The sequence below is a fragment of the Betta splendens genome, chromosome 14 (genome assembly GCF_900634795.4).
Source record: "Betta splendens chromosome 14, fBetSpl5.4, whole genome shotgun sequence".
NCBI lineage: Eukaryota > Metazoa > Chordata > Actinopteri > Anabantiformes > Osphronemidae > Betta > Betta splendens.
The window spans coordinates 5,780,558-5,806,266 of record NC_040894.2 but is presented as its reverse complement, the minus strand read 5'-3'; the positions used below and the strand labels follow the sequence as shown (position 1 = coordinate 5,806,266).

The 25,709-nt window shown below is 47.5% G+C and overlaps 1 protein-coding gene and 1 long non-coding RNA gene across 4 annotated transcripts in view; one reads left to right on the top strand and one right to left on the bottom strand.

Moving 5' to 3' along the window:
* Positions 1-11,033, bottom strand: part of LOC129605098 (uncharacterized) — a 28,396-nt gene extending 17,363 nt beyond the window's left edge. The window contains exons 1-2 of one of the 2 annotated variants that reach the window (XR_008696613.1): positions 10,892-11,033; positions 6,027-6,078 (exon numbers count right to left, since the gene is read on the bottom strand). This is a non-coding gene — a long non-coding RNA (uncharacterized LOC129605098). The remainder of the gene's footprint in view (positions 1-6,026; positions 6,079-10,891) is intronic. The other variant, XR_008696614.1, reaches the window with a different exon arrangement.
* Positions 1-25,709, top strand: part of zbtb16a (zinc finger and BTB domain containing 16a) — a 101,481-nt gene that overhangs the window by 19,364 nt on the left and 56,408 nt on the right. For both annotated transcript variants that reach the window (XM_055514448.1, XM_029174564.3), the window contains exon 3: positions 20,900-20,997. In XM_055514448.1, coding sequence (XP_055370423.1) covers positions 20,900-20,997 — 98 coding nt within the window. The remainder of the gene's footprint in view (positions 1-20,899; positions 20,998-25,709) is intronic.

The window sequence follows — 25,709 nt, the reverse complement described above, 5'->3', positions numbered from 1 at the left end:
CACAAAGTAACATGATGCACGTCTGCTTGGGCTTCATGAATTCACCTCAGTGAGCTGTCAAGCTATCATGAAAGCACTGTGGTATTAGAGCTGCATTTAGGTTGCTGGTAGGTAGGTGTCAATAAATCCAGCATTTTTAGTTTCTTTGATGTGGATGACACATTTGTAAGATGACAGAAAGCCCCTCTTTCATTTTACATCATATCAGATGATGAATAACAAAATCGCTACATAGCTCTATATTCTCCTTCCGCCTTTTAATTTGTAGACGCACGTATTCCCGCAAATACGGAGCTAATGAGATCAGCTCTTCACATCTCGCAGGCTCTATTTAGAAACAACCCGGGCGCAGGTTTTCGCCAAAAAACAAACACGGCAGCAGAGCGGGCGTTCGGGAGCAAACAGGGCCTCGGCGCACGGCTGAGAACATCCCTTTTGCGGTCCCCTCATCCCACCCCTGCGGTTTTGGAGATCATTGGCCGCGCCACCGTGTCACTGTCACCGTCTAATCTCATTGGTAAGCCCCAGGCATGCCACAGTGTCCTGGCTGCCCACATCTGAGCAAACACCCTCGGAGAGAAAGACGCCAACCTTTCAATGAGGTGACAGAGGAATGATGAGCGAGGGAGGGAAATGTTAGCGAGGGGAATATACAGTGCAGTTGCCAGCACCTGTCTTGATATTCATCTCAGCAGTGTAGGAACAGAATCCTCTGTCCGCCTACAAGTGGTACCAGTGAGTGGCTTTAGGCAAGAGCAGCACTGTACACCAGCATAGGGACTGTCTGGATTCATAGGATGCTGTTTGAACCCTTTATTCATGATCCATGCTGGACTCAATGTCATGAGTCATGGCAATAGCGACTGATTCTCTATAAATATAACTTTTGTCAACATTTCTCTCATGATGTTAACATGGGTTAGAAATAATCACAGTAAGCAAAAGGAGCGGCCGCTGTAATGTGATGATAATGATCTGAATAGGCGTGAATGTTTCCAACGAACGGCTTTAATCAGGCACCCAGGTTCTCGGCACACCAGCATAGCTGCGCCGTGGTTCTGAATGAATCAATTAAGGTGGTCAGACATGTTCTCTTATTCTGCTCCCCCCAGCATCCCCTATTTTCTAACGAGGCTAATTAAAAATGGCGTGTTTTGTCTGACACGGCCAGTGCCAGTCACAGCGTTGACTTTGTTTGGAGGGCCGGGACGTTGCCAACAGGAACGGCTCCAGCAGAGACTATTGAAAAGAAGGCTCATTTCCACGCTTCAAAATAACACCAGGGAACAATCAAGGTTGTGTTTATTAAAACACATCAGAGAGGTGGTCTCTTTGCCAAAAGCCCTGCTCAGCCAAACGCAACACTTGCTTTGTGATCACAGAGAGAAAAATGCATCCAGTGTTATTTTAATAAAATGATAAGGTGGCTCGGCTTTATTTTGGGGACGACGTGGAGTTAATCCTCCTTTGTAATCAATTCCTTTTTGTATCACTTTCAATCATAAAGCGGCTTGGACTGAGAACACCACAGAGGAGAGGGTTGACAAAGAGAGGTTTGAGAGAGCGTGTGTGTGTGTGTGTGTGTGTGTGTGTGTGTGTGTGTGTGTGTGTGTGTGTGTGTGTGTGTGTGTGTGTGTGTGTGTGTGTGTGTGTGTGTGTGTGTGTGTGTGTGTGTGTGTGTGTGTGTGTGTGTGGAAAGAGAGAGAGAGAGACAGAGAGGGAGAGAGAGAGGGAGTGAGAGTAAGCAGCAACTTCCTGCAACAACATCACAGGCGTGCAGTATTTGAACTTATTCAGCATCTGGTAAAATGAGCACAGACCTCAAAATGAGGAAGTGATAATGACATAGGGGAAGAGGAGCCACTTCCAGCTGATAGGCTGTTCAGAATCAGTCACATGAGCCGGTTTTATTCTTAGCTCAGGCGTTTGTACATCATCAAGTTTACTAGAGAACACTGGGCAGCCTATAAAAAAAACAGTTTGGCAACGTATGCAGCCACGTCCCAAAGTCTATTTATTTGTTTTTTATCACTCATTAAAAATAAATCAGATACTGAAACACAGCTTGGTTCCTCAGAAGAGTTTAGTGTTCATAAGCAGGAAGAGAAACCTTTTAATTCTTCTCTACAAATCTTGGTAATGAAACAGAGTTTTGGGTCAGGGTCCGAATGAACAGGTCTAAGCATGACCTTGTGGCCACCTGTCCCCCCAGTGCCTGCCCTCAGCTCGCCTCGGCTTGTCTTCTCAGTGCTGGAGATAAGCAATCGCCCTGAGCTGATATCCAGTTTTTGAGACGGTGCCCGTCACACGCGCGCACGCTGCAACTCCTTCCTTTAGAAGGCGATTGACATGTGTAGAATGGATGCCTTTGCCGATGCCAGTGCCTCACGGTCAAGCTTTGCGTTGTTTCTCCCTTGGACAAAGGTCATTCATCATGACAACATAAAGCGCCGGCCATTAGCAGTTGATGGATGACCTGGCCTACCGGTCAAGCCTTGACCTCCCTCCTGTCTCCCTCCCTTTCGGTGGAGTAATCTACTCTTTTCTGAGAAGCCGGAGTTTAAAAAGTATTCACCTTGTTTGAAACGGAAGGCGTAGCCAAAAGATTCCAGTTGGTCCAGCTTTACTGTAGTTATTTGCCCACTGGCCATTTTGACTCTCTCTCTCACACACACACACACACACACACACACACACACACACACACACACACACACACACACACACACACACACACACACACACACACACACACACACACACACACACACACACACAGGATGCTTTCAGTCCTTATCTCTGCTGCTTTTAGGACAGCTGTTGAGTGCAAGCTAATGACCTCTGACCCTTTGCACCACTAGGCTCCTTGCCTTCCACCACCACCAATCCAACCAGTATGACAACCCCCACCCCACTATAAATTCCTTCCTCTTCCAGCTCTGCAGCACTTTGTTGTCCGCCTGGTGTTTGTCCAGTTCTGAAGCATGCATTCCTTTCAACTACAACATTTGACACAGGCCATTTAGACCACTTACTTTTATGAAAAACAGAAATGTAAGCACATGTTTGTCTACAAATATTGCTCCACATGCTAAGGTAACAAGCCTCATGAGAAAGGCGACGTAGGTAATGAGAAGGCTGCTAAATATAACTTGAAATAGAGAGGAGACACAGGAAAAGCACTGCAACTGCTGACAGAAGGTCCGGTGGCCATCCTTGAAGTGACGCCACACGCGGCTCTGTTTGCGCAACCTTGTATTGAAAAACAGACGCGTAAGTGCTTCTGACTTGGCAGAAATATTATCTGTGGAAATGTGACTGCAGCGACTGCTCAGACATTCCACGCAGTCAACCTCTGCGGAAAAGATCCAAGGAGAGAAAAAAAAAAACATTTGCTGACAAAAAGGTGGGAGATTAAACTGTGCGTGAACAAGAAAAGACACCTGGTGATGAATTCTGGTAGCGATCGATTGATTTGAAGCAGACTGTACGGAAAGCTCCCCGACGCCGGGCGGCTGGAAGGAATAAAAGTCAGTCTGTACAGGTTTGAGTACAGGATCCGCAGCTGTGATTGAAGGCGCTTCTCAAATATGGAATCTTATCTTATTTTAATTAGTTTTCTAATGGGCTTTATTCTTCATTAGCTTTGGGTTATAACAAATAAACCCGCAATAAGTGAAGTGAAGTCAAGGAGTTAAAAGACTGAATCAGCCTTTACGTTTCATCTGTACATTGTCTCTCTCTCTCTCTCTCTCTCTCTCTCTCTCGTGCGTTAAAGCTGTTTGCTTTCTGCAGGGTGGGGGGAGGTTTCGGTTTCCGCCTAGAGGGCACTACTGCCTTCAACATAAGGAACTTCCACAGCATCCTGAGCACACATACGCACACAAAGACCACCGGACTGTACGGCCAGCGCGCCGGCGTCCATTCACGTCGGAAGGTGTTAAAATCAACACCGTCGCAGCTGAGAAGAGGCCGGTTGACACTTGTTAACACTGGAAAGTGGACCAAGAGAGCAATTAAAGTATACTTTGTTCCATCAAAAGCACAATTCGAGGCGCTACCGTAGTTAGCAATAAGTGTTAGCGGAAACTTTCAAGGTCTGATGGGAAAATTCCAGTTTAAAGTGCTTTAAAAACCTGCATCTTTCACATTGTTTAATGTACAAATGTACCTATTAAGAACATTTTACTTTAGAATTACTTATATGTAAGCTTGAATGGCCCCGGCTTGAATACCCCAGTGAAGTTGAATGAAAACATTTGCACTAAAATATACTTTTATTACTTTCCACCGCTGCCTGAAAGCAACTGGTTGGTTCAAATTTGCGACTTCAAACGCATGCTTGAGCGGTGTGGGTGGAACTGCTAACTCTTTTGTCAGTTATTGCTTCAAGAGGCAATGCGGGACTTTCTTCTGAGCTGCGTAAAATCTCAAGCCAAGCTCATTTCTATCAAGACTGTAGCTTTTGACTCATATCGACGCCTGACGGTCATAGATGAAACCCCTCAGTTTGAGCTGAATGCTTTACATTCCTGGAAAAAAATAACAATAAGTGCAGGTTTCTGTATTTCAGGAGTCATGTATGTAAATATGACTGCCTTTGTGACAGATATCTGCAGATATTTTAACCAATACACAGCAGCTACTGATTTCTTTTTTCACATCCTCATGCAGTCGACCACATGTCTCAGCGCTCGCTCAGACTTAATTGTCCTCTCGTCTCCCGTTGCAGTGAGAAAATTTGCCAAATGAAATTGAAATCAACTTATGTGTTAAGCAAAGAGCAGGGGAGAAAAGAGAGGCCCGGCAAACCACACTTGACCGCTCTTGACAAAAGCGCCTGCTCCCACCAAATTCACATTGATTAATTAATTAGAATCCCTTATTAGCAAATTGACCGTCTCGGCTGATTATCAAATTCAGTTTCTTTATTAGACGCAGCTGCGCCGCCGCCGCCGCCGCGGTGCTTCACGTCTGCTCTCTGTCTGAGTCGACCACTCAGCTCCACAACAGCACTCATCCAAGCGTCTGAAGCGCTCCACTGTGAACCAATAATCAGACTGGACCCAGCGAAGATCACCCCTGTGCCAGCATCCAAATGTGCGCCCTGGGAGGACCGGGGGTTTGTGTGTAGTTGTAGTGTTGGACCAGTGTGTGGAGTCACGGCAGGATATTTTAGCTCCTCTATACAGTTTAGTTTTTTGCTAATTGTTTTCCAGCGGTATAGATTGGAGCATTTCTTTGTTTTTGTTCCGTCAGGCAACCATTGATTTCCATTCATCTCTGCGAATTATACTGCAGACTTGGAATGAGCCGCTCAATTTCTGCACGAATGAAACAAGTCATTAATATTATTTATTGATATGAAAAAGAGCGTGAACTTAGAGTCCCTAGTTTTAATTTAGTGTGCAATTCATAAAACATCGGCGACAATATTCCAAACCGCTGGTCTATTCCTTTAATTGAGGGCTCTGGTCTGTTTTGGGGTGTAAGCGCCACCCGTAACTGGAACACTAAGCCTTTAAGTTTATTTCTAAACAACCCATCAGTGTGATTGACTAATGTGACACCAGGAAATTGTGAACAGGCGCTCGGTTTGTTACTTGTGCATTCATCGCCGGCACATACGCCGGTTTTGTGCGCTGCAGTCATATGATGATTTGAAATGGCAATAAAACGAGCGAATAAGGAAACAATCATCTCATTGACCCTGCAGCTAATGATGTGTTGACCTTAAGGCCGCGTTCTCTGCCTCCACACAGTTGTCTGGGGCATCGCGGCGGGCCTCACAAATGACCCTGTTCACCGGGAGGAAGGAACCCGCGGAACGCACACACACGCACACACACACACACACACACACACAGTGGAGGTGTGTGTGGCGCCCATGGGTGTCTCGCTCCATGCCTCCAGTGCCAGGAATGGAAAAGCCGGCAGTGTGAGAGCGCTGGCTGGCACTGGGACCTCATGGATGGTCCTGTGTGGGGCTATTGTGGCCGGTGGCTTTGTCCAGATGGTTCACATACCTTTAGTCGTGCTCTGGGTGAGGAATGCGCTCCCTTGGGACAGTTCCCGACCCTGGAAACAAGGGCCAACGTAAACACCCATCCCCAGCCCTCACAATGGCCGTCACACCCCCCCCCAAAAAAACCCGTTAGAGCCGATAATGAGGCTGCAGCAGGAAGCGCACTTACAGCAAAGTCTAGAAAAGTGTCCTAACACGCAGCTACCTGTTGTTTCACTTAATTAGCATGTTCATCCGTCTCCTGCACCCGCGCGCGTGATGCATTCAGGGGGAAAGTCGAGGCGGTTTCTCCCATGATAGCATTAGGATGGAGTGTCCCGAGGACCGTGCGCGTCTGTGACTGAGTGCTGGGTTATAGCCTGAATAATTATCTTGTAAAAAGCGATTTCTTCCATTTAAAACACAGTAATGCCACCATTCCAATAAAGAGGCAGCAGCGGCCTGGAAGCCTCTGTTCCAAGCAGTCTTGTAAACAGCAGTCGTCATGGATGAATGATTCTGTTCCATTTTCATCAGTGTGCATTTAAAACACAGTTATTTATATTTTTATATTTCTTTTGTGAGGGGAAATTTCCGTGTAAGTGTTCGTAGCTGTTCTCAAAGATAAGTGTTCATTCTGACATATTTGCACTCGGAGGAATTAGACGCTCGGTCTGTTTACAGTACAACTCCGTGCTCCTCTCGCAGCGGCGACGGGTTTCAGGTCGATAACGGGGGGGGATAAAATAATATTTCTGTTTTCCACGCGAGGAGTCGCTGCCTTTTCCGTAGATTTGTTTATCAGCTGGAGGCAAAAGATGACAAAATCTCTAAATGAGAGCGCGGGCCCGGCTTTCGCAGCGTCTCGCTCTCGGCGGCGGTTTCATGTGACGTGTGACGCCCGTGTCCCGGCTGCAGCCGGAAGAAGCCTCTCTCTCTCTTTCTGACTGTGGCTTTAAGGGCTTCTCCATGAGTCGAACGCCCCGTGTCCCCCGACTGTAGCTTTGTGGCTTCGCGGGGCGGCTCTCAGCTGCTCCCGGCCCAAAAAAAGAGGATGAAAGCGAGTTGAATGCGCGGCCTCAGAAGCCGCGGTTTAACATGTCGGAAGTGTTTTTGGTGATACAGTCGTTCATCCCTGATCGATTGTTCCCTGCGGGACAAGCGTTGTTAAAAGCGCACGTTAGCGGGGCCTTATAGAAAAACTCATTTACTACCGCCGGCACTCGGCGATTTGAGGCATCAAATAGCTGGATTTCACCACTGTATCAAATCGATGAAAGCTGCACAGTACAGTAGCTCCGCAGTGAAGCTCCTGCCAGGATTCAGATCCAAATCAATCTATATGATGAAAGAAGATGTGAAAATGGGCTTTGAGTTAAAAATGGCTTAGAGCCAGGCAGACTGCTGTTTTCCATTCGCTCCCGCTCGTCCTCCTCCTACTTTTCTCCCCTCTCCTCCGGTACCGAGGCCCGCGCTCCCTCGCACATCTGTCGGCATGTATCCGCCGCTCAATCGCTCTCACTGGGCCACAGCGGGTTCCCTAACAGCTCAGTATGGCTCTTCCATTAATCAAAGACACTTCCAGTGTCCCATTACAGAAACACTGCTACTCGGCCTGTCTGAAGCTGACAGCTCGCCAATTCATCTTCGAGGAGGAAAAAAAGCCATTGTGGCACGCCAGTTGCCTTTACCTGTTCAAACGGAGGGCTGTTAAGAGCGCAGGAAGACCCCTCTGAAATTGTTTTCTCTAGGTCAGGCAAACAACAAAAAAGGTAAATTGCCTGTCTCAGGTAACACACGGAGGGAGTTTGGTGGCGGCGGCGGGCGCGAGGGGAGGGGAGGCGGACGGGGGAGTGGGTCAGCGGCAAAATAAGAGGATGGAGATGTGTTTGTTAAGAAGCTGATTTCAATGAGGCCGCGGGGGGGGGGGATGAAATGCACCCGTGCAGTTTGCAGAAATAACCTAAACGCTGTCCTGACACGGCAGCAGACCCTCAGCAGGGCCTGGCTGCCGCTAAGTACAGCTCCTCACACCTCCGCCGCCACCCAAACACTGCAGGTCAGGCTGTTTAGCTCTCGCTGGCGGCGGTGGTAAAAATACACTGAGGGGAAGCAAAAGCAGCAATTCTCTATACTTTTAACCACAGACACAGACATTAGTGAAGGATCTGTGCGTTTGCGTTGTGAAATAATAACACATTGTGTAACTTCCTATTATTGCTGTGGCTTGCTACTGTTAAGCAATGCCTTAATTGTGATTTCCTATTTTACTTGTTATTGGAAATAGTTCAATATTATTTTGCTCATTGCTCATGTAGCCCCACGATTTGATTATTTTTCACACTGTATTTTTCCGTGCAGTCGTTTCTTCATATTTGGTCTCCACCATCTTGGGAAAATGTGCCGTCATTGCTTTCCAGCGTTATCAAATCTAGATGTAGTACTTGCTGTTTATCATATGGATAGCGTGCGAACCCACTGCCAACCTGTAAACACACAAGTCTCCACTTTAGAGGGGAAAATCCAGCTGCGGCTCCGGGTGAGTGGCTCAAAACTGGCAGCTGGCGAATCCAGCGTTTCAGCTGCTCGGAAGGGAAGTGTCTCGTAAGCAATAGTAAAAAAAAGAAAAACACGGCTTTGGCCATTTTGCGCCGGCTCCGTGCGATGACATTCTCATTAAGATCAAATCTCTCTTTATAATGAACACATGGACAGTGAAAACGACTGGGGCTGAATGAGGACCGACAGCTTGCTCCCGCCCTTCCCCGCTCCCCCCCAACCACACACACCCCTCGGTCGATTTGATTGGCATAATGAGGTGAAGGCTAGTTGGCACAAAGCTGCTCCGGGGGGCAAATGGAGACATTATTATTTAGTGCGTGTGCGTCTGTGTGCGTCTGTGTGCGAGGGGGTGTCTTGGCGATTCACACGCAGGCCCCACTGGGCCATTAATTACCTTTCCTGTAACATGGCATCTGCTGAGACGGGGCGATGGAGCCAGCGCTGCCAACGCGGTGCTCTCTCACTGTAGGCCCCAGCTGCAGCCGGGCCCGGCGCTTATTGGATTCCATCTACATGTATGATTGATTCGGCACCTGAACTGTGCTTTTCATGACGAGCGGGCCAAACACACACACACACACACACACAAAGGGGGGAACGCACCCCAGCTGGCGAGCATTTACCCGACCATGAGACACGCTAAGATGCCCACTCCGTTCAAGCAGGTTGGGACATTATCTTGTGAGCAGCTGTTTGATTTGCTGACGGCGCCGCGTGGATGCGATGCTCCCGGACCCCCGTTTGTGGGCTGTTTGACTCAGACTTCTCAGCAGCGCCTCAAATCTGGCCTTTGCGCGCGCGAGACTTGCTATTGTGACGTACATTTCACATAAGTGACTTATTTTTGAAGCCGTGTGACAGACAACCTACGCCCCAGATAAGCACCTTGTGGATCTGCGGCGTATTTGCATAATCTTTCATTTCTGAAGTGACAGGCGCAGGTTTGGTGCGTCTCTTGTTTCTTTCCCGTCTTTGCGACCGTCCTCCGTTTGAAGGGAGACGAGTCACTTTAGCTGCAGCTTGTCCCTCGCTACAGTGTGCGTCTGGTGGATCCTGGTTGCGGGTGATGCTGACGAGCGGATGCGCTGTTGTGTGAGCATGTAAAGGTTGTGCCTGTTGATTAGGTCGCCATCCCCCACCACCACCACCACCACCACCCGCTCCAAGCTCCTGGTGAGTCACAGCGCTAACAGTCATATCGATTTCTTCCTTTATGCCTCCTCTAACCTGTGTAAAAAAAAAAAAAAAAAAAAAAAAAGAAGCCCCCCCCGCCTCTTTACAGCCAGTCTTCACCACAGCGAGATCAGTTCAATGAAACATTACCCAAATTATTACATTATCTAATGTTATTACTTCAATAAGTAATGTAAAATGTCTCTCATTAAATCTGCCAAATGATGCTCCTCCTGCTGTTTATTCAGCGTTTGTCATAAATAAACATTACCTGCTAAATGTGATAAATAAAATGCCTTTATTCCTTTGACGGCTTCCTCCCGGTTGCAGCTCATTCCAAGGTGCATTAGTGTCACATCCTGACAAGCCGCTACATTATCTGTCAGATACTACATTATCAGTTGACTGTGGTGCTGTGTGATGTTTTCCTAGCCAGGGTCGGGGAAAGTCTGCTCTCGAGTGAAGGGAGCGACCCCGGCCTGACACCCAGACGCTACTATTTCAGTGTTCTAGCCCTCTGGCCAAAAAGCTGTCAGCACATATTTTATCCTTTAGCTCTCACAGTATATTTTCCCTCTCTGCCGCTTTCCTTGTTGGAGCTCTTTCGTCTCCGTGCGCTGGAATAGCACAGAGCCGGCGCATCGCGCTGATTGTTGCAACCTCCATTATTAAAGTCTAGAAATTTGTTGCAGAGGTGACGCTTTGTGCTTTTTAATTGACTGAATGCTGAAGGAACTCTGGCTCCTTTTCATTTCATCCGCTTCCCTATTTATTTTTTTCACAGCTTTGTTAGTAAATTGGCCCTAAACGTAGTGGGCAGCAGCGTCAAAAGCTCTCGCGGCGCTCGCTTTTTGGAATCTCGCAGTTTACCTGATGCACAAGTAATCCTCAATTTTCTCACCCACGGCCTGCGCTGCACCAGCGTCATTAAGTGCTCTGCCACCAGGCACCGAGCGCTGGTCCGGCACAATGCAGCACTCGTAAAAAAAAAAGAAAAGCCACAGTTTGCTGTGTTATTAGCTATATTTCACACACACAAACTCTCACATGACCCTCCGCTGTGCAGGCAACAGCACTGATTCAAGCCGACAGAAATTCTTGGCACAGACCGCCCACTCCATTCACTGGCTGCTGTTCAGCTGTCATACTCACTCGCTGAAGTTTTCTCTCTTTAATGGGCTACTGTGCGAGTTGAAGGTACCGATATAAGCCCCGGCAGTCGCAGGCAATGTGTTTATCCGCAGTTAACTACACGTTCTGGGGCAGATACTGTGTGATGAGACTGAAGGGATGACACCGGGTATAAATAAGAAGAGAGGAAGCTGCGGTTATGTAACGCACACCGACGATTCTCAAAGTCAGGTTTAGGAGCCTCCAGGGAAAATCAGGGGGCTGCCAGAAATAGGAGCAATTGTCATGCTTCATTACGTTTTTGTGTCTTATGTGTTACTGTAGTCGGTAGTTGTAGTCGGTGATGAAAATTGTGCGAGTTTCCTAATTTATGCACTTCCTAAAAGCAAATGACTAATGATAGAAATAACATAGAGTCACTGCTAATTGATTAAGGATTAATAATTAATTCACAATTAGTTACAATTAGTGAACTATGTCAAAAAAAAACTTAAGCACCAATACATAAGCAATACAGTAGCTGATTACTTATTGTGGGGCTGATACAAAGGTAACAAAGGTAGAAGGCGTGTGCAGCGGCGTCTCTCACGCTCGCTGTCTGCGAGATGAGAGCGACTTGTTTACTGCAGCCCCGCAGAGCTCCGGCTGGGGCTGTTTGGGCCCGTGGGTGCTGTGCAACTCTTAGAAGGCGGACGTGCGGTGAATGACAGTGCCACCTGAACCAGCACACACACACACACACACACACACACACACACACACACACACCAGCTCGGGGGTCAGACGCGTGCAGACGACCAGCCTGAGGCCGTCTCAAGTGTCAAAATAAACCCCTGCAATCGCACTTTTGTTTGTTTTTTTTCCTCCTTTCAAACGCTTTTATTCCAGCGTCCTCACAACCGGTCCTGCTGCTAATTTTATCTGTCGTTTCTCGCGGATCCACGCTCAGAGTTCCGTCGCACACACGCTGGCCTGCCACTATCTCTTTCCCAGACCGCGATGTCTCTGGCATTATGAGGCGTACAGTAAATCAATCTCCGAGGCGTTGCGTAATAGTTTGACAACTGAGTCCAAATACCAAAATAATCACCTTGTCAGACGTCCACTCTGGCTCACGCTGCCGCTGGAGGAAAATAACATCACAAGGTCTCTCTCGCTCGCTCGACCGCCCGCCCCCCCCCCCTCTCTCCCTCCGCTCTGAGCCACATTGCGAAGTGGGGACAGAATATTGAGAGCGTGCCAGTATTTTCTGAGATAAGCAACATCTGGTCAACAGTAGCGTCACAATAACATATAATTACAAGTGCTGTATAGAGCGTCCTCGCGTCGATTATAAATGGCTTTTGCATGCGGCGCACGGCTCGCGTCGCGCTACTGGGCCTCCTGGACCCGCGCCAAAACCCAAACTTTGAGCGCGTAGCAGGAATTATCAGGTCGGATCTCTGCTGTTGTTTCAGTAAACACCCAAAAAGATCAGACTTATTAATGAAACTGTTTTATAGTTTGGTCCCGCTCCACCCTGTTTGGTGGAGATTCTCTCCTCTTTGACCTTGCGGAGAACCCAGCGTCGGGTCCGGCATCGTTGGGTCTCATCCGAACCCCATTCTCTGCGCCTGCCTCCACATCTGTCCACGTTTACCCGCCTCCTCTTTGGGTTTTTTTGTGAATGCGGTGCCATCACACAGGTTGCCGTCGTCGTCCTTGTTGCGAAATGCGGCTTTTATTGATGTAACAGGTGCTTAGCTCGACTCTGGCAGTCAAAATAACACATCTCCCCCTGTGTTTGGCTTTCAGAATGGAAGCTAAAGTTAGACATCTTTGAGGTTTTTCTGCCACTTGATGGAAGGTGATGCCAATGCATAATGCATGAGGGGAGAGGGAAGACTTTGTCTGGCTGCTTTTTATAGACCACCAAAGCGGTGCTGCTGCACACACACGCCTGAGCCAACCGCCTCACTTGATGCGACGTAACCTCTCGCAGATCAAGAACGCGGGAGCAGAGGAAAAACAGGAATCTAGCAAACTGCCAACATTGTAGAGAATAAAAAAAAAGAAAGGAACAACAAGACGAAACAGAAATGTTGACGTGCTATTTTCAGGCGGCGAGGCTCTTTTGATGCGCGAGGCGAGAGAAGAGAAGCGGGGGAACGAGGGAGCAGCGGGGCCCGTGTTTGTCTCAGAGATGGGCTTTAACAAAATGCTTTCTACATGTGATCTTACACGCTTTCCCCCGTCTTTGTTTCCCACCGTTCCAGCGCTGCGGTGAAAGTGTCTTTCGGTCGACTTGAGGGAGAAGACGGGTAAAAAAACAAAAAAAAAAAGGAGTCGTCACACGAGGGTGGAGCCGCGTTGTGTCAAATTATTTGCAGGCGAACTCGGCTTCTACTTTCGGTCGCAGACTTTGCGAAAGCCCATTTGCTGCCCTCAAAAGTGTGGAGTTATTTTCTCCTCATCCCTCTAATCCTTATTTAACCAGGCCGGTTGACTAAGAGCACGCTGTCATTTATAGTAATGACCCGGAGGAGGAACCGCAGGCGGCTGCACACGTACAGTCACACCTGCGTCGCCGTCTGAGCCAAATAACTCACCTCCATTGTTTGAGCTACATTTTTTTTTTTTTTTTGTGGCCCTTGAAGTTCAAACTCCGTCCTCACACTTTCCTGTTGGGGAAGATTTTTAGTTAATTGTTTCTTCACAAAGTCAGCAGCAGCTCTGGCGTCGTCTCACGGTGTTTGACCTCGTGACTCACGTCGCTTCGCCCACAGGAGCGTCCCCCTTTTGAACAACGCGCTCTCCGGTCGGCGCCGGGCGCGTTTGAATGCGGCGCCCTTCGGTGTTCTGATGATTCAATATTTGATGGTTCTCTCCAGCGCGTTCCTTCGCGGCAATTTGGGAATTTAAAGCGCAGCCGCGGGTCATATTCGGTCCTGATTGTCACCTCTTATTGAATGAAACGGCTTTGTAAAAGAGGGGAGGCACTTGACGCTGAGTGGAGCTGTGGGGGAGAGGCTGAAATGGCTTCCTGAGTGTTGCAGAGGGTTTTAGAGAGTGAATCCTACCTTCTAAGCTTTGGGGGAATCCAGGTATCTAACTAGGATTAGGCTCAAATAGTCTTTTACTGCCCAGGAAGCACAATTAGAAGTTTCTGGGATTATTTTCCTCCTCTCTCACCTGAGCAGCGAGGCGCCGATCGTCCCTGGGTGGTGATAATTGGTGGAAACGTAAAATGATGCTTTGGTTTCTGCGACACAACTTGTGACTTGGGCGAATTGTGTAGCCGCGTGCGTTGCCGCCAACGGAGCCGCGCGCCTGTAAAACCGAGCCAGGAAACAGGAAACGTACGAGCTGACTGTAGTTTGGTGCCTCCGCGTTCATCCTGTGCTGCATTTCAGTGAGTTCTTTAAGGCGGTCGATGTGCGAATGGCAGAAAATGACCTGGAATCATTTGGAATATCTTCATTTTCAGGACTCTGCTCTCGTAGGAGAATAGATGATGAACTCGCTCCCCTTCACAGGCCTCGCCTCCGACAGAGGCAATTATCTCCACTCGCGAAAATAAATATGATACAAAACGTATGAGCAACTAGTCCCAACATTAATGTGTTGTAATTGTGCCGTGCCTTTACAAAATAAGCAGCAGAATTCAAGTCCAATAAATCAGAACACCCAGTTCATTAGGGAGTTTAATGTGAAAGGCAGGGTGAGCGTCCTCCCACAGTGATCTTTATTAAAGACTCAATGATAATTTCCCTCTTTTTTCTTTTTTTTTTGTAACTCTCTCACTGATGCTCTCTTCATTCATAACCGTTCTCCAGCGCTGTCACATTTCCCCGTTGCACCGGATGCTGGATGCGCGTGAGCGTCGTCGCCGCTCTCATGTTTGAATAACGCCCATTAGGGACATTTGTGCAAGAGATGCCTGTTGTATATGTTGACAAGGCTCACCTTGCTCAACACCGCAGGTTCGCGTCTCCTGTGCCCGAGGAGGCTTCGGGCGCCAGACGTCTCGCGTAATTGTGATTCTAGTCTTCCAGCGATCGGCAGGTGTGTGTCCGTCGCAGCGCCAGGTCCCGTGCATGAAGTGGGACGCGTGGGGGGGGGGGAGGCAGGATTTATGGGAGACACAGAAGCGCGCGTGTCACACCTTTAGTCTACATGCTGGACCGGTAGGAGTTTGTGCAATACATTAATTAATGCGGTGGGTTAGGACTCCTCTCGTGGGCCGACTCCGACAAGACTGATTGGATTTTAATGAAACTCGTGGATATCATTAATCTAACGACTTGCAGCCACCTGTCAGCGACGGACTCGTTACCTGCGCTGATCAGCTTCTGAACAGGTTTCCGGGTCTCGCACACGTTTCTGACAGTTTATATTTGCTGTATTTTTTTTTTTTTGTTTTTTGTGTGTGTGTGTGTTGTGTTATTGCCCCAACCGCACCCCCCCCCCCCCCCCCCCCCCCCTCTCCCCCATCGAATGCCCTCGGGGCGAATTAGCGGCGACTGCGTCTGTGATATTATAAATAAGAGTGGGCATGAAAGGCTCCCCATCCCTCTGTCTCTCCTCCTCGCTCGCCCTGCTACTCATCTATGCTCAACACGAGCGCCTCGGCGATCGCGTGTGTGGCTTGAATTTCTATGAACGTCTCCCCGGCGGAGGACAACGGGGGCCAAGTCATTGATATGTGCAGGAGGACTCGGGATAAACAGCTCGCGCCGACCGGTGTTACGCCAGCCTGCCTGATACATTTTGATTGAGCAAAGACGGAGGGGTGGGGAGGGGGTGGGAGGCCAATGGAATCGGGGAGGCTTAAAAGCAGGGATGAAAACGACAGGAAAGGCGCTTTTTCACCTGCAGCAGCACATAATGGACCCATGTAAATATTAAGAACCACACATGGAGCCTCACTAGACGGGAATGTGTTTGCTTCGGGGTTTTGGGCGATGGCAACAAACAGCTGAGCTGCCGGGATTTTTAAATTCATTTTATTTATTATCTACTGAGTATAACTTGATTTTCCCTTTTATTTATCATTGATGGCGTCTTTGTTTCACTGAACGCCACCATCACTATTCCTCTCCCGCTCCCTTTCTTCCCCCCGCGTGTTTGTCAGCGTGACACGGTCAGCCTCCTAATGGACTGGAAATTTATGTTGGGGGAATAAAAAAAAAAAAAGAGTCCCGTGCCCCTTCCTCTCCTCCTCTCTGTCAGAAAACCCAAAATAAGGTGGTGGCGGCGCACTGCACCACTTATGGCCACATTAGGATCAGCCACCAAAGTGTCAGTGAATCGCCTCGTGCATCACTGTGGCTTTGTTCGCCGTGACAGCGAGCTGTGTGTGCGGCAGTGAACCCCTCGCACCCCGGGCTTTTATCCCCAAATGGATGCACCGCTGCCGGGGCTCTTACTTGGAGAGTGCATTATGCCACTTAATAATTTTATTTAAAACTCAAGTCTTTTTATTGACCAGTGTTTGTAGTGTAATACTTATTGACCTGCGTCAGCTATTAATGTCACATCATGCTTTGTTACCACTCACAGCTTTGCTGGGGGATTGTTCCTGGCTTAACATGGGCAATTCTGTAATCTTATTATACATATATTTACATAGTAGGTCCATGATACATGTTTAACCTAGATGTTCAGTTCATTAATTTCACATAGTTTTTATTTTAGTTGAGTTTTAGCTTAAATCCCTGCATGCATTAGGTTTAATATTCGTCAGAACTAATAGATAGTGAGGAAAACGTGAAATGATTACGGGCTAATGAAGTGCTTAGCAAACTGTTGCTCGTTAGCACATTGGGGATTCATTGCCTTTGCGTGGAACAGGTCACCGTTTGTTGACGGTTCGTGGAGGAGCTTTGTGCTAATGTAAGCGATAAACAGCGCCGCGAGCAAGTCTGCCCGATAAACGCAGGCGCGAGGCGCCCGCGTCCCTCCGCCGCTCGAGTCCGAGCTCAGTTCAGAGGCTCCTCGCGCTCCAATTATCGGCTCTTTTTCATCTGATCCACAAACTAATGAACAAAGTCGCACACGCGCCACACGGCCCTTCCTCAATTTACCAACTCTTATCAGTTGCCTCCCTTTATCTTATAGTGTTTTCTTCTCCACCACCCCCCCCCCCCCCCCCCCCCCTCCCCCTCCCTCCCCCCGTTCCTCCCTCTCCAAAGCTTTTATTTCCAAACATCATTTCAGGTGGTTATAGCTCCCTTCAGGAGCAGAGGACGGAGGGAGAAAAGGAAAAATAAAAGACGGAAGCGTGGAAGTGGATGGAAAGCAACACTCCGGGCTGCTGAGAAATGGGTTTTAGGCAGGCAATAAGAAATAAGTGGCAGCCATCAAGCATGGCCCTACTTGGCTCCTCTGTTTTTTGGTCTAATAGTTTGGATGCGCTGATATGAATTGTTGATGTGAGCTAAAGATGGCATCAGAGCGAGTTTTGATTTAATGAGGTTTGGCAGCAGATCCGCAGCCGCTGTCAAAGCGCGGCCTTATGAAATCTGGATGAGTCAAAGCCGTCAGAGGTCCACGGAGGTCTCGCTGTGGACCGCGAGCAGAGCGGCGCGTTCTGAGCAGCGGGTCTTTGTTCCACCTCGCACGGTGCCGGTTATGACGTACGACCGTCTGAGTCCAGCGGCAAAACGTGGGGAGAAACTTATGAATTACAACAGGCAAGCTGTTACGGCTCAATGAGACAGGCCTGTAATCGACTCGCGTTTCAAACACACACGCGCGCGCGCTCAAACAGCCCTCGGTCGTGTTTTTTTTTTTTTTTTTTTTATGAGGAAGCACACCGCACGAGGTGATCAGCATATGTTTTGTTGACATAAATTTAAAATTTATTGCCGTTGTCAAAAGTGACTGTTGGACAAAGTCGATTATTAACTGAGTAAATGGCCTGAGAGAGTTTTATGTGAACTTCCTTAATGGCTACAGTCAGTCTGTTTCAAATCACCCTTCCTCCTCTCCTCTCCTCCCCCTCCCTCAGCTCCCACCCACCACACACACACACACACACACACACACACACACACACACACACACACACACACACACACACACCTCATCATCTATTTCAGAAGCACAACATGAAAGCAGACAGTTACGATGGGATTTGAGGGCGCTTGTGTTTGTGTGCGCCGAGGTCTGTGAGCTAAATCACTGAGCTGAGACAGTATTTTAGTACCCTTTTACATATCATTAAACTTTGTTGAAGATGAATTACAGTGTATTATTAGCCCTGCTTAGGAACACAAAGCATTTCAAAGCATATCATATTTTATCTTCTATACGTTTAGTATGTATATGGTGTAAAAACGTCCCTAGTTCACATAAAAGGGTTTTAAAACGCTAATATGACACATTATTGTCCTTCACCTTCGGCTGCTGACGTGAGTCACACTTCCTGGACTTGAACCAAAGTCATCGCGTTTATCTCTTTTTTTTTTTTTTTTTTTTCTTGCAGTTTTGTATTTTTACGTTTGTTTTAATATAACTTTGTTTTGCCCGCTGGCATTTCTAAACGCTGATGTAAACAGCGCATGACATTTACAAACACAAGACAAATCGCGACCTCTCCCACTTGCAATATACTGTCTGCGAGTCGCCGGCCGCCACCGCTTGGCCACCAGCGCTCGCGTCGTTCCTCAGGATGGCTTGATTAAAAATACGGGGCCGCGCCTTTGCTCCACTGACAACAAGCTGCTAAATGCCATAAGAAAGGGCGCCTTTAGTGTTTTAAGTGAACAGCTTTCTAAAAGTCCTAAACCTTTCCTTGAACAAACTAAATTACTGGAACCGGTGCTGTTCCCATTGTGTTGAACATCGAGTAATGTGTTGTTGCAGGGGACAGTGATAGCCTTTGCAGTTAAATTTAACACACTCTGCGCTGCGGACATACACACTGCACTTTACTCATCAACACTACATTTACGGTGAAAATACATGGCGTGGCTTCCACTTCAAGTGGCTTTAATAAGTCCATCCATACCTTATCAGTGCTCTGTCTGGGGGGCACAATGGTCGGATTGAGGACAGACACAAAGGGCCTTTGAAAGGCTTTGTGCTGTGTGTGTTGTGCTGGGGTTTACCTGTTGTGTGTGAGCACATCATTTATTATCATTTAAGAGGAAAAAAACCCATGTTGCCTTTCTTTGTTGGTTTCATTCATGTAGAAATTGCATCAAGTAGTGTTTATTTTATCCGCCTAAAACGTCACCTATAAAACTTAGACTTTGGCCCCCCCCTTGAAATGGGACACAAATCCTGGCGCGGCGGTGGCAGGGATTGCATTATGTCCAGCGGCGCGGCCGCCTCGATTGCCCCCGATCCGTGTGACGTATGGCGGTATTGTGCAATTCGTATTGATTTGTCCTGTATAACCAGCAGAAGCGTGATAACGCTGCGCTGCGTCCGTGCACCTGCGTTGGACCGAGGCCCAAAGCATTCGGATCCAACAGTCGTCAAGGGTCATTCAGGGAAGAGCTGGGGATGGATTTCTCATTAAAGTATATCATATTATAATTTCTGGGCTGTTTGTTGCAGATTGATGTTTAGGGTCCATTTTGGGAATTTCATTTACTTTCAGCTTGCCCAAAATGTTCTAATCCTCCTTAACTATTTAGATTCCTACCACGCACCTTGTAGCCGCCAATGAATTGTCACTGAAGTCATATTATACGCCATTACTTAATAACTCCTGCAGTCAGTGCCATAGGAGCCGCTATAATCTCTGCCTGTCTGCCTTTGTCTCATTCCCGGCCTGTCTCCGGCTGCTCGTCTCCAGGCACAAAAGAGAGAGCTGTAAATCAATTTGCATTCGACATCTGACATCAATCAGTCATGTTTTGGGAGAGTGGCACCGCCTCCTCCTCCGCGGCCGCGCGCCGCCATGCTAAGACGGATGGCTGTCATCTCACCCGAGTAGAGCGGATCTCTTATCAAGGGCATTGTTTCCCCGAGAATGCGCTCGGCTGATCGGTCTGCGCCACCTGACTCGTCGGCTGAGGACGCGAAATGCGTCTGTTTGACATCGCCTTGTTGCGTTGCTCACCTGTAGGAGGAGCAAACGCTGGGTTTTATCTTTGAATATTCCTTAAATCGGCAGTAATTCTGATAAAGCGGAGGTCAAGAAGTGCTGAGCGCCATTGAAAGGTGGCCAATGTTAAACAGCTCTGACCTGACGATCTTTGCAGCCGTGGGTGTGGGAGCCTTTGTGTACCTTTCTCAAGGTGAGGTATTTAAAGTTCTTGTGGAGGCTTAAGGCTCTGTGGCAGTTGTTTGGCAATTTGTGTCACCTTAATTGCTTTAGAGCACTTTCGGATATCTCTCAAGTATAATATGCCCCGGCCGGAGCCACGGGGTTTGTGGAGATTTCGTAACAGAGACTTTATGTTGCAGGGTGTTATTTAGTTACCAAACCTCAAGGCCTTTGCCACATAATCAAATATTGACCCTTAGCCTCGTCCGACCTTGTGCGCTTAAACTGTTCCAACCTGACGACAGTCCGTCTGTGACGCGTCATTTTATCGTAGATCTGATTTCTTCATCATCAGCTCGTGGCCTGAGGCGCGTTAGCCGCCGAAGGGTTTACGATGCAAAGCAGCCGAGCCGTGCGTTTGCTTGAATCAACCATTCCGGCTCACGTTACAGCACCTTATCCATCCGCAGCTCTTGAGATGTGGGGAGTTGATAAAGCCTCTGCTTGAATAGCGTCCTATGATTTACAGCAGTAAAGTCACGGCCCGCTGCTCCCTGCAGAAGAACGCGCGGTAGCCGGATAGTTTGCTAGACTGATGGTTGTTGTTGGTGCTTACGTCGAGATCGATGGAGGGTGACTTATTTTTTCTCAATCTGCAAAAGGCCAAATCATTGCCGCGCTCAAAGCCATTAGTTATGAGCCTGTGTAAAAGCCACTTTGTTAGAGACACCGGCTCCGGGTTTTTTGTTCCTTTCGTTTAAGCTCAGAGCCGACTTTCTTCCCCAGGGTCCGTGCAGTAAAGTGTTCCCTTCTCTCTTTGTCAACAGGAAGATGCACAGTGGAATGAAGACCTACGGCTGTGAGCTGTGTGGGAAGAGCTTCCTGGACAGCCTCCGCTTACGGATGCACTTGCTGTCTCACTCAGGTAAGCGAATCAAAGCAGCCCAGGACTGCATGCGAGCACTTGTGACCTGTGCTTCTTCTCTCTCACTAGTCGACGTCTTTGCATGACAAAAATACTGTCGGGTTTATTTTTATCCACCCCCCCTCCGTCCTCTGTGGCTGCTACAAACTGGAACTTGAGTAACTTTTAAATGCTTTTAAGTTTAATGATGAATGAATTTATTTATTTACATGAGTAAATGCTGCAGCAGGCCTCATTCTGAGCTGCGTTAGCATCTGTACTGTAATTTAGACACTTTTCTACCAAAGTACAAACACTTCCACGGCACAGAACATGCTTGTTATTGTTAACAGTGCTGATGTGTCCCACTATAAATATACCAGTTTTCACAATGTTGTGGACTGCAACCAGTTAAAACTCAGCAGCTCTGGGAAACTTAACCCAGGAGGTGCCTGCACATCATCATCCTGTCATTCAACACCTCTGCCACATTAGGAGACTGAAAGGCCCGACAAGTCAGAACACTGAATGCATTGATTGGTTCATTCTGACACCGTTTCACCCCCCAAACACACACATGCCGCCGAGGTCCCTGTGCTCTGAGCCTATTTAGGCGCTTTAATGGCATGCACCAGCTTTTATAGGCAGCAAAGAGCTCCTCAGTCCTAAGGCCCTAAGTGCAGATGGTTTATTGAGACACTGTAAAAGCCATGGGACCTCTGAGAGAACTTCTGCACGCTCACAGCATCGCGAGTCTATGTTCTGGTGCTGGCCCGGATCATCGGCGGCGATGGTGGGCGCCGGGCAGCCCTCCCCAGTCCCCCGGCCAACTACTGTCAGACGGTGGGAAGCGATAATTGCCGCGATCATTTGTTTGTTTGTATCTCGGCAAATTTTAAACAAAGCCTGAGATGGATGCTGACACTCCTGCTATGTTGTGACAAAGATGAATGACAGGCTCACGCTGTGCCAGTGAATTGGCTCAGCGCACAACTCAGCGTGTCAAAAACAAAAGTTGCTCCAAGGAAAGCGTCACTGTTTATTTTAAAATTACACCCGTTACCACAACCCCTGCTGCAAATGTATGCCCCCCCCCCCCCAGCCACTCGTCAGAGCAGAGGGAAGAGCTGCTTCACGAGCCAATGTGACGATGATTGTTTGAGATTTTATTCTTCGCTCGTCTTAAAGCCGGGCGTGCGAGTTGTGTCACGTCGCGTCGTACAGTTTAGTCGTAAAAGTAGGTATAGAGTGACTTTTCTTGAAGTCAGGCGTGATGTCAAAGTGGAAGCTGAGGGTGAGTCAAGGTAATCTGGTGCTCAGTCACTCTCCTGTTCTTTAAATGTGTGCAGTTCACTGCATGCTTCATTGGAGATTAGCCTTTAAGAAGTGTGCTCTGCCTCCTGACATAGATCCAAGTTAACCTGACACAAAACATAAACTTTATGTTCTATCAGTTCTGGGAAGTGGATTCCGTGATAGTCACAGTAGTTCCAACGACAGCAGTATGTAAATGACCAATTATTAGAATGAAAAATGTGAAAGAGATTATTATTACCATCCACATTAGGCTTGTAATGATCATAATAATGATTCTACAGTTGACATTAAGAAAAATAAACTGAGCTAAAAACAGAATCAATAGTTGAGTCAGTGCTTCCAAATACATAACAATATATTTGTTCTGTGATTTCATTTCCCTTTTCCAAATATACTGTACATAAAAATAAAATAATGACTCAAATGTGCCATGGAGTGCATCAGATCTGGAGTAAGGAGGAGTCTTATTTTTAGGTTGGTGAAAATTTTAAATTCACTGTTGCCCCACTTAAACAACCAACCTTCATTTGGCTTTTAAAAGAAAAGTAACCTGTTTCTGAAAATAGGACCTGTATTCAGTTCAATATATTTCATGTTTAACATTAGGTTGTTCAACATATGAAAAAGACCATGAAAGACTACGAACCACCTAAATACTTATTCTATGATACTTACGTATTATAGAGGTATTCAAGAGAGAATGAATAAAAGTGGGCCTAAAACGTGACCCTGGGGTTCACCAGTTTGAACTGGGCTTTTAACTTTCACAAACTGCACCTGAGTATCAGTAAACCAGTGTAATGTTTAGTCAAACAAGCTCATATTAGGCAACCTGTGCTCTAGCTGGGCATGATTCACAGTATCAGCTTTAGACAAGTCAATAAATAAAGCTGCACAGCTCAACTGGTACAATCATTCATTCACAACCTTCAATTTGTTGCCGCTTGTCACATGCAGATACTCAAACGGCAAAATAGAAGGTGCAGCAATCGAAACAGGGAAATAAAACTAAGGAATGCACGCTACCTTTTAACAGCAGCTGCTTCTAGATATCTGATTAGTAATGAGGAAAAGATTAGAAATGCAAAATAAAAACAATGTAATAGCTACAGCAACCTTTAGAAGGGCTTTAAATATAACGATGCAAGTAGCAAAACCAAATAATAAACCTTTTAAAGAAAATGACCGTTTTACTCAAACCCAACCATTTATTTTCTTAAATGCACCATTGATAAAACTAATTGCAGAATTAAGAGCACTCCGTCTCCCAGAACAACCACTTGATATAGGTTTTAGTATCCTCCAGAGAGATGCAAACGGTAAATGGAGGAGAAGGGAAGCAGGTAGGTAAAAATGGCTCGTTGGGGGGGGGGGTGAAAAAGTCAGATGCACTGTAGGAGCCAATAGAAAGACTATATCAACAGGTTAATAACTCACAAGCTGTACTCATTAACAAACGGTGCGAGGACATCAAATGGAAAAAAGAACAGTGAAACTCTAGGAAGAACCACACTCTCCACCTTGAGAAAGGCACCCGAGCGGAAGATGTGGGCAGTGTATTTTTAGCAACAGTGGCAGCAAGTGCACAAACTTTTTTTTTCTTTTTCTCGGTCTCTCTCTTTTTTTCTTTCCTCTTTCCAAGCGGGGCTGTCTCGACGCACAGCATCAACCTGTACTGTTACACACATCAGTGTTGATTCATAGCCGCTTTGGTCTGGCGTAAAAGGCGCGACGCGCGCTTCTGTCGAGACAGGCGACGGTTAGGGAAGAGACAGCGCCGAGCAAAGCGGCTTTGATAGTTTTTGTTGTCTTTTTCTGCGCGCCCTTTCTCTCTCTTTCTCTCTCTCTCTCTCTCTCTCTCTCCTCCACCCCTGCCTCCGCCGTTTGACTTTCAAGGCTTTTCTCGGTCTGATGCGGCGCCTCGATTTTTATCGCGTCTCTCTGTAATGATGACACTTCACCGAGTCCCAAAACCCTCAACCTCAGCCCCCCTCCCCTCCCTCCCCCTCCTCACCCCTCCTCCCTCCACCGCCGCCGCCATCATCCTTCAGCTCGCTTCAGACAAGACAGAATATTGGGGAGATGAAGCAGGCGAGCGGAGCGGCTTCTTGGTATGCGCAGCGCGTCGTGGATGTGGAGCGTTTCAGGCGCCGCCGCCACCGCTGCTGCCGCCGCCTCCCTCCCTCTCCCTCCCTCCCTCTCCCCGTCTGTCCTTCTGTTTGTCTGTCTCTGTACTTGTTGTACGAAGGACCTGGCGGCTCGCCAGTCTGGGCTGCCTGCCACCACTCAGAGTACAGTATGTACAGTCTACCTTGTGCCAGCTATTTTTTCCCCCTCTCTCGTCTCGTTCCGTCTGTCCTCACTCCACGTTGGGTTTTTTTTTTTTTTCTTAATCTCTGCCTGATGTTTACTGTTTGACAGCATTTGCTGAGCCAAAGCCTGCAGATGGGGGTGCACGCAGGGTGGAGAGCTGTGACTCAGCCTGTTTTGGCTGCTTTTTGGGATCATGGACGTCGTTTCCTTTAAATTCTTACTTGTTGTTTTTTTCTTGCCCCTGAACAATAATTAGAATTTGACAGCACTGCATTGCATGTTTGGTCACATTCAGAATTGTAGCTGAAGCTGACAGTTGTTGTTGAGTTGAATCAAAATGTATCACCTTAACTGAGAGTTCACTGATCTTTTAAACTAGTGAGCAAAGTTCACAGGAGTTTTTAGTTTTATTGCTTTATCCAAAGTAAACAAACACTTGCAGGGTTGTGTTTATATCCACTCTATAAAAGGCATCTGGGAATGAAATACCTACAGCATACAAGGTAGGGAACGTTCTTTTGACGTGACACGTGACACATCACAAACTGTACTTCAGCCACTGTTTCAACGCACCTTTGTGTTCGCGTGTTCATCCGAGCTCATTAAACAAGACCAGACCGGGCCGATATGATTCAGTTTGCTTTGCGAGCATAATAAGATTAACGGCAAGACTGTCCCTGAACGCCCGCATCACCATCAGCAACTTTTCATCTCGCTGCCTTTATAGCTTAGGAGTGTTAATCCTCTGTTTACAGTATGTACACATAGTAAAGGGGTTCTGGATTAGTTCGCTGAAAGTATGTGATATATAGCGAGAGAGAGAGAGGGCGAGGGAGCTGAAGCACATTAAAAAATACTAGCAGACTAAATGTCTTGCTCAAGGGCACAAAATACTTGAATGGAGAGAGAGTCTTTATAATGTGTCGCCCGTGCTGCACAGACCATTTCCATATAGAGCACGGTGGAGCATACAGTCATTTCTTCAGCCATTGTGGTGACGTGAAAGGAACCTTCCGCTGATTGCACCAATTAATGAATTTCTCCCTTAAATTCAGCGAGGAGTTCTGCAGCCGTTCGCCTGATGGGAGATGTAATTGCTAACC